Source organism: Copadichromis virginalis, linkage group LG18, assembly GCF_057382275.1.
Source record: "Copadichromis virginalis isolate Kocher_CV1m ecotype Utaka linkage group LG18, C_Virginalis_male_GT1.1, whole genome shotgun sequence".
Lineage (NCBI taxonomy): Eukaryota > Metazoa > Chordata > Actinopteri > Cichliformes > Cichlidae > Copadichromis > Copadichromis virginalis.
Genome location: NC_140635.1, coordinates 16,606,411 through 16,619,818, shown reverse-complemented (window position 1 = coordinate 16,619,818; position 13,408 = coordinate 16,606,411). Strand labels below are relative to the sequence as shown.

The window sequence follows — 13,408 nt, the reverse complement described above, 5'->3', positions numbered from 1 at the left end:
GAGGGCAAGCTGATATAGACATACCAGGAGGAACCATATAGATGGCATTTTAATCAACTGGCAAACTATTAATAAATAAGGTAGCTTAGCAACATTAAATACCCCTAATGGATGTTTATGCATTGATATACAACAGAACCTAGAATTAATGGCCTTCCACTCATGAGCGATAGAGGAAGTAGGATGACCAACCAGGTAAGTGTAGTCAAAATAAAATTGTAAAGCAACAAAACAGTGTACGAGTGATTTCCTGTATGCATGATTTTGCACGTACCATGAAGGGAAAAAAATGGAACTACTTTAACAACCTATCAACAACAAACGGCAGTTTTAGGGCTACAGCTACCGATTATTTTCGTAATCGATTATAGGACGACTGCCGTCTACTCTCAGCAATTTAAACATCATATTAGACATAGTTCAAATTTCATCTGCATACACTTTAATTTTAATTTCTACAGCTTTACTGCAGATATTTTACTGTGTAAAACAAATGTGGTGGAAATGGGGGTTTGCTACAAAATTCACTTTTCTTCACATTAGAGCTTGCTGAAGAGGTGGTTTGATTCTCGCCATGTGACTCCTGCCAACTTTTTCCCCGTAAAGGTTATTTTGGCAATTGCTGCAGTTTCAGACACTTTTGTTTCACTCCATTCGAGTTTACCGTCTCAGTAGCGGCTATGCGCTTTGTGTATGTAGACAAAATTCGGCTACATGTTTAACTACTTACATGGTGACAGCTGAGGGCTACAAAGTTAAACTGCGCATCGAAGCAAAAACATTTACACTGAGGAATTTTTTGTTATAAATCGATTTATTTGATGAATCGCTGCAGCCCTAGTCTGTTTGCTGAGCTAAAAGGCTTCTTGGCCAGCTGTCAAAGTGGAGAAGTTGAGAGCTGTCTTTTAATAGGAGCAAAGTTGTTAAGAGCCCTTTGCTTCAGTTTTATTCTGATAGTGGCATGGACAGTGGCACTTGTTTTGCTCTGAAGATCCACTATAAGCTAGAGGGCTACCTTAACTTCATACACAACCACACTACCACCGGATTTAATCCAATATGGCAGGGTTGAAATGGAATACGCAACTCGCTGACAGAAGAACTTGGGGAAATATAAATATTTGCAGAATAGAAACTTAAACAGATTTTTTTTTATTCACTTATTCAGCTTTTCAGCAACACCACACAAACACACACGTTAACATAACCATTTATACCACAGATAGAAAATAAATCTGTGGGAAACTGATTATCACCGCAAAATTCAGCATTGGGTGGGAAGCAGCGTAGAGAGGTTAGACTGTGCCGACTACAGCAGAGCAGAGCATCCAGATCACCTGCACATACATGTAAGACGGCCAAGCAGGAGTCATTTTTGTCACAATTTTGTCACAACCTTTAATAACATGCATCAAGAGGACCACCAGTGATTTTTATATTCAGCCAATACCAATAGCCAGTTGCAGCTTCCTGCACATTGGAGAGGCATCCAGACTTGTGTAGCTTAACAGTGCATGTCATGATAGGCAATTTCAAAGAAAACTGTCAGAATCTGAGAAGTGCTTTACATTAGCTCTCTGAACTAATGTGGATTGTAATGCTTCCAAAGTATTATCACCGTTCCACCTACACAGCTGTGCTGCCGAGGAGAGAAAAAAAAAAACACTGCAAGATGACTGCAACGCCTGGCATGAATGGAGAGTTTGGAAAATACCGCTGGAAGATATCCCTTGAACATGTCAGCACATCATGGATCAACCCATTTATGCGAGTCTGTTTTCTTTCAGATGAAAATCATCAACTCAAACAACAGACACACAAAGACCACCTAGTGGATTTCAACCAGCTCCTATTGCCTGTTTGGTGTCTGCATATTAAATTCCTATTTGCAATACAGTTTTCATTGCAAACTCTGCTCCAGGCTACAGTACCAAATATGAGGCTGTTAGTACAGGAATACTTGAAATACTTTTTCATCATGAGTAATTTAGAATACTTTGCAGTAATGAGCACTTTCCAGGCAAACTGAATGAAAAAAGGTGCACACACACTATAAATTAACACCAAGGATCCAAGTTGATATCATAGCCTTCAGCCAAAAGGCAAAAATGTGACACTATTAATTAAAATGATACAATTATTGAGATTATATGCTGCTATGAACTTAACAAGATGTGCCTGCAATCTATGTTATAAGGAAAATCACAAAAACGATTAACTCAACTCGAAAGGGGCTGGGCAGTAGCCGTGCACAGGATGTTTTATTATGTGGCAGTCTTGGGAAAAATTGCAAGGAAAACAAACCAGAGCTTGAAGTTTCTGCTGATGCTGCTTCAGCCAGTGGGTGACACATCCCTGGGATTACTAACTAATCATATGAAAAACCGTCTCATCGCCCTATTCATGAAATGCGATAGTTATGTTTAAAATAAATAATTAAAAAAAAATGTATGGTTATACGGAACACACCAATGCATTGGCTGACATTACATATGATAATTATTTCCTTTATATCTTAATCCTTAAGGGATAAAAATACACACACACACAAGCACAAGCTCTTTTCCAGACATTAAAGTCTGAGTTAAAATTTCCATGAGAGACTCGGCCACATCATCCCCTCTCAGCATGCCAGCACAAGGCATGTGGACTGGCCTAAGTTGAGCCCTTCTTCTCACGTCCTTTTCTGCCACCTCTTCAAGACAATATGCTTTCCACATGTGAGCAGCTGAGCAGACAGCCTATTCCACAGCGGGGTGTGCCCGTGTAAACGTGAATGTGATCATACAAACCAGTGAAGCCATTCAAAGCATGAAATAACACATCACTTCCTCTCAGGTAAAGACATTCCAAGAGAGTTAACGCTGATCCCTCTAGTACACTTAGAAACCACCACTGAGACTTTAGCTGGAGTTTTTCTAGCCAAGCACTTTGTCTGGACTACTTCTTACACACTCTGGCTGCAGATAATATCTACTGACAGGAAATCCCATGTGCCTTGAAAGACTGCATATCTAACAACTCTGCTGGATAAATGGCTGTGACAGTAAGCCCAGGAGTGGCAAAACAGGGGTATTTGAGTTTCTTATGAGGTCCCAGTGAGCGAGAATTACTGTCACAAAAGCTTTCATGTGAAAGTAGAATGGAGTAATTCCAACAGTGGCCATCGCTCACTGGTTTCCAATGACTGAGCGGTGGATTCTCAAGCAAAACTGTGCTCCTCTGCCTGCACGGCACACGCCAGCAAATGACCAGTTCATTAAAGGAGGGAATATAGACCATTATGTACGCAGGAGCGCCCAACGGGCATTTTAGCCCTTAGTAAACAAGACAGATTCTGAATGGGCTCATTTCAAAAAAAAGAAGGAAAAAAAAGAAAGAGGAGTTCCATTTTTAAAAGATTGGACCATTTTAGTATGCATTCCTGCACATAATCAGTCAGTTGAGGGAAAGCACTGCTACAAATAGCTCAGTCAATTGTTGTTCCCATAACTGAATAGCTGAGGAGAGCAGTTTACAACTGACAGCCCTGAACCTTCTGACAATAGGGGTAGATGAAATGCTGACCGTAACCTTCACCACAAATGTTTTCCAAATCAAGACGATACAGTTCATTATCAAAAAAGCTCCAGACGGGTGTTGCTTTGTTTTAAATTCAAAACAAATCAACAGAGCCCACACATTTCGTGTGCATCTTCCAAAGTATTACATACCTTACTTACCCATATGGAAAAGATATAGTAAAAACTTATATGGTTTACTCATGAAAGTGGCCACTTTCATGAGTAAATCATATAAGGCTTACATGATTTACTCATGAAAGTGGCCAATTTCTCATTACTTTCATATATTGTTTTACTAAGTATCCAAAACATACAAGTTTCATTATATAATTTTTCAAGGGATCTTATATCTGTTTTCACTCTTGTATGCTTTTCATACAAGTTTCACACAAGACAGATACAAACTTTATAAGATTTATATATATCTTTTCCATATGGGTAAATACCTTTGTTACTTCCGGGGAGCAATGGACAAATCAAACTTAAATGAGTGCTGTAGGTGATTGCCCCCATAAAAATACGGCCACTGCAGTACTTTTTGTCAGAGTTACATTAGCCCTGCAGGGGATGCAGCTGTGAGAAAGAGCAGATGCAAAAACAACCGGTGGTGCATTCAAGGTTCCTGCATTCACCAGTGTCGCCCTTATGGTGAAAAGACTGATTTTGTTCATAGTATATATTTGTCACAATTAACAAATGTTCAACAGATAAATGGCACATGTGATGCTGTGGTTTAGAATGAAAGGTCATTACGCAGTGCAGTTTGTTTTGGTTGACTAACACAAAACAGAAGTAGCTTAGAGGACTGGTATATCCTGATAACAATGGCCTGGAAAATCTTGCCTTGTCATATACCCCTTACACAGGCCTATATGCTAACTGAGAACACCACAAAAGGGTGAGTATTATGTCCTCCTGTCAAAAAATCTCTGGTAAATCTAGAACGACAGTGAATTTTGCTACATTATCAGTGCAAGACAACACCTTAAGAGGCAGGGCAGGTCCATTAAAGGCAAAGGTCGTGAAGGCAGGACAAGGATTCACTGGCTGTTTTTCAAAAGTTGGGCCTTGGCAACTCAACCATGCAAGGAAATCAGAACGCAGGCCACAAACATGTTTATGCTAGACGCTCAGAACAACTGTTTTTCAAGGTAAGCTTCTATGAGGCCTTGTTTTATTGTATGATAGTTTCCCTTAATTGGGCTATATCCAGCATTAGACCTTAGTCCGAATTGGACTTAAACAATAAATACAAGTTTTCACACCAGCTGTTTTTATAGCAAAGTTTCTTTATCATTTCATTATAAGGCATAAGAATCACTCACTCAGTTCTGATGTTTTAAGACTAAATCTAAACTAAGTAGAAAAAACTGGCTGATGTTGACCTCCAAATGTGATTTCAACAAAATAAATCTCTGTCTCATACTCATCTAAATGTATAGGAATCTCACCACAAAGCTAATTTATCTATTGCCATCTCCTACACGAACTGAAATATATGCAGCATTTCTGATTTTAGCTCACACTCTAAATCAAAGTCAGAGCATCCACCCTGACGTGCAGTACTCGCACAGTCGCCATCGTATGAATCTGGTTTATTGGCCTTGCCGTTTCCTGTAATTACTCTTATTACAGATTTAAAGCCCAAATAACAGATGAAAGAGGGATCAAACTCAGAGGCGCTGACGTAGTCCAAGTGTCAAAGGAAGAACAAAGATGATGGCAGGAAGCCTTTATGTAGTGCACCTCAATTATCGCTCACAGCGAGTCCTAACACATCGATTCATTTATTATAATGCACTAGATGATAAACAGACTCCACTTTAATACTCTAGCGCCAAGTGCAAGGGTACCTGGGACATTTTTCAGTACTTTGACAAATACACAACCAATTTTCATTTTTCTAAAGACTTCGATCATTGCTGGTTGACAGAAGAATAAAATATATTAACAATGCTTAGACCTTTAATGGCAACTGAGCTTTCACATCACAATGTCAGGAATTCTGTCCGTTCAGATTGGCTCTGTAGAAGCCAATGTAGAGCACAATGATTGGGGAGGGGGCTGCCCATCTAGATAAGGCTCTCTTCACTCTGAGCAGGATTTATTTAGCGGGTGAAGATAAGGGCAGCAGGACTGGAGAACAGTGAATGGTTATGCAAGCCCAGAGCTGAGCACTAAGGTACAGGCCAAAAGTCACCATCACACATATCACAGGCCAAGCTCCTATAAGGGAAAAGTGTAATCCCAACGGTCCTATACTTCAGAGTGCTATGCCAGGTACAGAAACACAGCCAGTAAAAGGCTTGCATTGTGCATTCTGATGGAGCCTATTACTCATAGCCAAGCATGTTGGCTGCTTCATGCGTTAAATGTCCTGATTCACAGCCCTCAGAAACATGAGTCTTCAGTCCACATAATTTTGGTTTATGGGTAGAGAGCAGAGCCCACACCCAGCTACCTCAGAGCTGCCTGCTTGGGCTCAACTCTCCAGACATGCAGAATGGCTCTGGGACACACAGGGAACTCCAGGCCAGTCAAAGACAAGAGGTTATTTGATTAGCATGGAATTTTATTAAGCTGTGGGTGGAGTTGCATGGTGGCAGAGAGCGCCTCAGCAAAAGGCCTCCATTCATTGATCAGGGGCGATTGCAGAGAGGGGAAGAAAAAGAAAAAAAAAAAAAAAAAAAAAAAGAGAAAAAAAACGAACAACACCCTTGTGTGTGAGGCTGCCAGTGGGAACAGTCCCCACAGCTTTTTGCCATTAGAAATGCAGAGCATGTGCACCTCTAGGTGAGTTTAAGAGCCCCTTTTCTGCAACACGATGGGAGGTCAGTGCTAAGCAATTTTTCTTAACTAAAGACCACTATCTGTAGCACCCTGAACACAAACACTCTGGGATGTGTGGGTGGGGTTTTGGGACAAGCCCCTTTTCCTATAGGGCTTTCCTTACTTCATTTGTTTAGGAAATTAGTCCACTCCTATATCATAAAGTCAAGAGGAATCAATCAAAGAGCCACGTAGCCTCAAGAACTATTAGGATATACATAATAATATGGGAACTGTTTATTTCTTGCCACTTCAGTGGTGTGCCCAAGGCGAAAAAGTAGGTCAGACACGAAAACCCAAAACATAGGTTTTAAGTCAGTAACTGGAAATTCAAGGCAAGTCCATCCGTCCCCCCAGCCGATTACCTACACTCATTTTGATTCTACCACAACAAACATCTGAGCACAACCGCTCCCTTTAGTCACAAAGACGCAAATCCGTGCGAAAACACGCAGCACGGCTGTCACTGAACCTGAAACGCTCCTCATATCAACACACCCTCGACGTAACAACATCCCCTCCACGATGAGTCAGTTTCTGGGACTGCTGCACGTAATAAAAACCAATAAAGGTGTTGCTCCAGGCTGAAGCACGTGGCAACAGCCGCCTTTCTTTTAAGATAGGAGTCATTTCGTGAGTTGTCATCCACAGGCAGGAAGCAGCCAGGAAAAACTCTAGCCAACAGGTGTACTGATGCAGCTGAAGCTCTGCAGGTTAGAACAGGCTTGAAGAGGGCCTATCACTTTATATGAAGCTGAAACAAACAACACATCTAACTGGTCACCTTTTAAATGCTCTAAGCTGCACACTGGTGACCAAATATATATATATCACAATCGGTTTGCAGCGCAAGGCAGGAAACTCACTAGTTGATGGGTTTTAACTTGCCTAAAACAAAAATATTGTAACGAAGTGTGTGTCTCTGTGCCATCTGTCCAGCTTATTAGTCATTACGTTACAATTATTCGTTATTTTTATTTTAAACTAGCAGAATACCGCAGTTAAAGATTGTTATTTCCACCCTATTATAGTGTGCGTTTTTGCCTTCGATTTTGTAAAGTATCTGGAGGTGTTAAAATTAATACCCCTAGTTTTTACATGCCAGTGCACAGGTGTTCCAGCTAACTAAATGTCTGTATATTCTGTGTCAGCAATTCTTCAGTGACAAGATGAAGTGTGCTGGTCTCGGAAAGAATTTCTGTTCCAAGGACTACACTGACCCCGAAATTGGCTGAATCGCTACGTTAGCCACTTTAGCCCGCTACTATGCTACAAACTTACCAGCAGACAATCCGTGTTTATTTCTGACTTTGGGTCTTTCAACATGGCATCGATCTTTTCAAATCGAGCCTCCATCGTATCCCCAGCAGACATTTTTGCTGCAAAACTCATTCCCGACGTTGAGTTATGAACAAAAACAGCCCAATGGCGAGTGGCTAGCTAGCTTTAGCAGCTAGCGATAGCTAGCTAGCTAGCCAAATGTCCCTTTCTTCTTCTGAACTTTCCGCCGCACTTCAAAGAAAACACATCGTTCTCCTGGAGCTTCCACACGCTTTAAGGTTGCATTGAACATGCAAAAGCCACATTTTCGGATTTGAAGTATGTGTCCCCGGTACGAGTGGCAAACAACTTTAGTGGCAAAGATAAATGCGGCGACAGATTAGTCAGCCTCCGTGGGATGCCGCTGAGGATAAGGGCTTAAAATGTTGGTGCATCCAAACAAAAGGCAGTTAAAACGTGAATGCACCGTCTGTCTGAAAAAAAGCACGATTTGTTGGAAAGCTAGTCCTGTGCCGTTCCCATATCTATGCCAGGCCCCTGCAGAAAATGACAAACCAATCTGACAGCTCAAAAGTAGAAGTGGTGGGAAAAAAAACTTCTGCTTCTTCCAAATTTCGATGAGTGTAAAGACGGAGTCGTTACAACGTTTAAAGGCACTCCATCCGTAGCGTTGCGTGCGCTGTCACTGAGCCTCGATTGCCTCCCCGTCCGAACTGCTTTATCCCTCAGATGGAATACAGACAGATTGGGTTTGATGTGTGTTACTTTTCAGAAAACAATCGCAGACGATGCCCGATTTTCTCCAACAGTCTCGCCAATATGTCCGCCTTCCTGTTCAAACACCCCTGAGAAGATACTTCAAATGTCAGGTACTGGGCATGCGCAAGTCTACATCACAAACTGGAAGGCAACACGTTGCTGCTCCCAAACGTTAAAAAGTTGCCTAAACGTTATGATCTCACTGAAAATCTACCATCCGAGGAAGAATAAACTTAAATTAAGTTTAAAAATATTTATCTTTAATGTTGATATATAGAGATTCTATTTGGTTCTTTTTTCTTTTTTTTTAAAGACTTTTAGAAATACTGTTGGTTAGACTGTTAATAAAAAATAATGTTCACGACACAAACAGCAAAACCATTCATCCGAATATCCATAGGAAGTACTATAAACACTGTATCTAAATGTTATGACAATTACATAATAATAATAATAACAGCATATATTAGAATATATATTATTAATTGTAATGATTATATTATTACTAATCTATATTTTTTTTTAATTCCTGATGTTATTTTTAAGTTAAAGCTGAGCTTTAACTAGCTTAATCTATTCTCCACTGGCTTACATTATGTGCAACAAAACCACACACTCTCAAAATTATTCTTTCATAACTAACATGTACAGTCAGTTATGAAAGTTTACATAGACTCATCTTGCCCATAACTGTCATGGCAATTTGGAACTTTTACTTATTTCTTTGGATGGTTCTTTTTCCAGGGTGCAATGGTTGAGCAGCATACATCTAAAGAAACACTTGGGTGCGCAAATTTTAATTTATTTTAGATTTTCTCTACTCCACACAGTGTCAAGAGTACATATACAGGCTCAAATATATACTTACACTCAGTTAAATCTTTTAATAAGTGGTGCTGAGGTTCAGCAGTATGTTAAAAGACATAATCTGGGAAGGTCTCTTGGAGCTATTTCTAAACAACTGCAAACTCAGATCTGCAGTTCAAACCAATATACTGATGTATCATCACTTTGGCTCATCTTCCAGACTTTGGCTTTCACCCTCAGATGAGAGGAAATTGGTTAGGATGTCCAGGAACAACCAAAAGAGCCAAACAAGAACCACCAAGGCTACAGCCTGGAAAGGTTTGGAATACAGTGAAGCACATACTTCTCTCTCTGATTTAATGTCTGTTCATTTGTTTCCTGTAAATGCTGCACATTTTTAAAAGCGCATCTATTGCACAAGAATTGTTTGCTGTACTGCGTAATAACTTCTTCTTGATGTCATACGACAGGGGGCGATGTTTTACAATTTATCGAGAGAGCTCACTCGTTTTCAAGAACTTGAATAAGCCCATTGAGCTTGACTTTATGACAAGGGGTGCAAAGTCCACATGTCGCGTATGTTTCGTATTCATATTCCTTTATATGACCAGAAGTATCTATCAAAGCTATGCACCATTAAAGACCATGCTTTCGTGTACCCCCAGTGTATTAATGATTTGTACATACAGAGGGATCTGACAGCATTTTGATCTGAAAACCAAAAGCAGGTTTTGAACAGTTTGCGCAATCACCATACAATCACCTAAAGGTATAAGTATGCATGTTTAAAAAAATGCAACTTAAACATAACCTTCATTTTCAGGTGTGTGTAGATGTATGTTCGTGTTTCGGTGAGATTGTTGACTCGTTCTTTTCACTTTCTTGGCATGTTTATCATTAGTCTTTCGTGCAAACTGTTTATTTTTCTTATATCTGCGAATCAACCGAGCAAATATCATGCTGTCGACGCTATATTGTAACGTAAAGTTAGTAGTACCTAATATAGTTCTTACTGCACGTTTAAACTATAATAAAACAAAAAACAAAAAACTACTTATACATGTCGTCGATGGTTACTATTCATTTACTAGCTTTGGACGACCTCTTTTGCCTTTTTCCTCCCATTTGATAAACAAGCGATCACAAAGAACAACCTTAGCCGAACTTCCGCTGATTTGAACCAAACGGTACGTACTGTAGCTTCCTGACGTCACGTTGTTGCTTCGTCGGCTGTGATCAGCTGTGAGCAGCCGAGCGCCCAAAGCAGCAGCAACGTTGATACTGGCGTCGGAACCGGAGAGCGCAAGTTTACACACGGACCCCAATCCCCGTGGAAATGTGACTTTCTGCGTTACATATAAGGTAGGCTTGCGTTTGAACTGCGTTTTTTTTTTCTTATTTTCCTCGAGGCCTTAATTTGTTTTGGTGCAAATCGGGATGTGTGTGTGTGTGTGTGTGTGTGTGTGTGTGTGTGTGTGTGTGTGTGTGTGTGTGTGTGTTTATATCTTTGTGGGCACCAAAAATTGGAAGTTTGCTATACTTGTGGGGAACAACAGCCCTTGGACCATAATCCTTGTCCTCACAGCTTGGAAGGTTGTTGTTTTTTTGTTTGTTTGTTTTTTATAGGTTTTAGGGGTTACAATTGGGTTATAGTTAGGTTTAGGGTAAAGGATATGGTTAGGCATTCATTTTTCATAGTTAGGATTGGGGTAAGGGGCTAGGGTAAGCATTATGTCAATTAGATGTCCCCACAAGATGTGTGAGAGAGAGTGCAGCCAAGCTTTAACATGATCATTTTAGCAATCAGTCCATTTATCCACTGTGATTGCTTCAGTACTTGTTGGTAATTATTCATTGTTAGGAAAGCCATGCCGACTATGCCTGGAGCCAGGTCACTAATACTTGTGTGTCTGCTGAATACTGTAACAGTTGCCTAAGGCTTGGTGTTGAAACAAGCTTCAACAGCTTAGATAAAGTCATATCAGATAAGAGTGAGCAGCAGGTTTATTTGGAGCCTGTGCATATTACAACATTCTTCCATCCACAGCACATTTGGCACTGTACCAGATGCACGGGAGTGCTTACAGTAGACGTTCTGCTTATTTTTTACTGCTTCACAGCAGGAACTTTAAATGAGTACAGTATCACATGAGTAATCATTCATTTGTCAATTAGCTGGGTGGCCTGTCTTGCGTGGAGCACGCGCAGCCCTGTCAAAGAGGACAAGGAATGGAGGGGTCAGGGGGGCTCTGAGCGCTGACCATCTGGCCCTTGGGGGGCTGGTTTCCTCACTGGCTGCCTTTGTTCCTGGTGAACAATTGGGACTTAATCTTGGTGGAGATAACTAAGGCCCCATGACAGCATTCGTGCACTAGGACAGGTCTCTCTCTTTAGCCTTGAAGGAGATATCTCTTTCTCATGTTGCTTTGTGAAGGCTCTGACTGGCTTGCTTTCAGTGACTTTTGCATCTTAACTTTTTAATCTGCAGTCTCAAGTAAAGCTTTAAAAAATTCTAAACTGTTGTTTCATTAAACACCTGAAGGTTCCCTCCCTTTTTCATAAAACCATGCACATTGGATCGTTCAAAACTACAAATTAAGTAAGATGCACCTCATTTCTGTTTGCCTTCAAACGATGTCCTATTTAAAATAATGACACATCTTATTTGGGCGGAGCATTATCCGACCTTTTCTTTCCTTACGATGCTGGTCTACCTTCCTTTTCTTCCCCATCTTCTCATCCATTGTTTTATTGTGCTGGAAACCTGTTATGAGGCAAAGAGGTTTTCCAAAAATGCAGCATGACATTTCGCTTGTGAAAAAAAAAAATTAACCAGGTTGTGGATAAATGACTATGTCACATCCATTCGTGCTCAGACAATTGTCACCAGGGTAACAGATTTATTTATTTTCCTGTTATTATTCTCTCACTGTAATTTTTGGGGCTCTGCTTTTGGTGTTCATGTCGTGTTGTTTACTCAGTTGGCCTTGTGCCTTTCTCTTTTTTTCCTTCACAAAGAAGATTTGCTGTTATGATAAACCGGGCTCTGTCAGATCACTGAGGGTTGTATTCACTGTCATAACAAAAAGATTCAAACCGACTGACTATCCATTTAATCAGTAACATAGTGGATTCAGATTCCATGGTGGCTTCAAGCAAATTTTATATACTGATCAATGAAACTAAATCAGATCATCCATGATACCAGTTTTGAGATCACAAAAACACCTCCGGGGGTAACCAGCAGATGTTTCTGTTGATCCTTTCTGAAGTACTTTTCAGTGAATGTGCCCTTTTCTGATCACGAGTGCAGATGGCACGAGGGACAAAATCCCAACTAAAGAGATCAGCACTATTGTTTTCACACTTCTTCGGCTGCAGTGTGACAAGCCCCAGAAAACAGGTGGTCCTCAATATAGGCGCCATTCATCAAATTGCTGAGGCAGGAGTCATGACCCTCTATTCAGGTTTTATCCTCATATCCCGTGTTGTCAATACGATTGTGTCACCAAAACCTGTTCTGTCATCAAAAACGTAGTTCATTAAAATATCAGTGTTTCCATCAGTGCCACAGCAAGAAAAAGTAAGCACTAAAATTTGACTTGCTTACTTAAACAAAAGTGTGTAAATTTTGTCAGCAGAACATCCTAAAAATATAAAAAGTTAAAATATTCAGTATATAAAATGTGTGTTTTTACATTTATTTGTATTATTGAAATTATTACTGCATCTGCATTAATATCTCGGCAGCTTAACTGTTGCCGTTGTTTGAGGTTCAAGCTAATTGATATTGTTTTATATTTATTTTGTAGCTTTTTTAATTAAAGAAAAATTCAATTTAATGCATTTGTCTCACATATGTTGTTCTGTAGTGTGACTACAAGCTGGAAATGCAGTAAATTTCCATCCCTCCCTCGTAAAGAAGCATTACGTCCCACTTCTTGCAAACAGAGGTCAGCTCTCCTACAAAAAAAATACTTGTTGGTAAATGCAAATAAATTACAGATAAATCGAGGTTCACTTTCAGGAGAAGAAGATGTTTTCTGATTCCTAATGAGATCTCTTTAGTGCTTTTTAGCAGTAACTGTGTCTGATGTGACTAGCTAACCTTACCGTGTCACTGTATATCAAAGATTAACTGGCCCTTTTCAGCAAAACATAAAAATTCA

General features: G+C 40.1%; 2 protein-coding genes across 3 annotated transcripts in view; one reads left to right on the top strand and one right to left on the bottom strand.

Moving 5' to 3' along the window:
• The window catches only part of rock1 (Rho-associated, coiled-coil containing protein kinase 1), a 30,290-nt gene extending 21,747 nt beyond the window's left edge, over positions 1–8,543 (bottom strand). The window contains exon 1 of one of the 2 annotated variants that reach the window (XM_085438336.1): positions 7,674–8,543. In XM_085438336.1, the coding sequence (XP_085294462.1) occupies positions 7,674–7,784 (111 nt within the window). In that variant the 5' untranslated portion in view covers positions 7,785–8,543. The remainder of the gene's footprint in view (positions 1–7,673) is intronic. The other variant, XM_085438337.1, reaches the window with a different exon arrangement.
• Positions 8,544–10,471: 1,928 nt separating this feature from the next.
• Positions 10,472–13,408, top strand: part of greb1l (GREB1 like retinoic acid receptor coactivator) — a 46,921-nt gene continuing 43,984 nt past the window's right edge. Inside the window, exon 1 of the mRNA XM_085438330.1 lies at positions 10,472–10,601. The gene's annotated coding sequence lies outside the window, so the exon portion shown is untranslated. The remainder of the gene's footprint in view (positions 10,602–13,408) is intronic.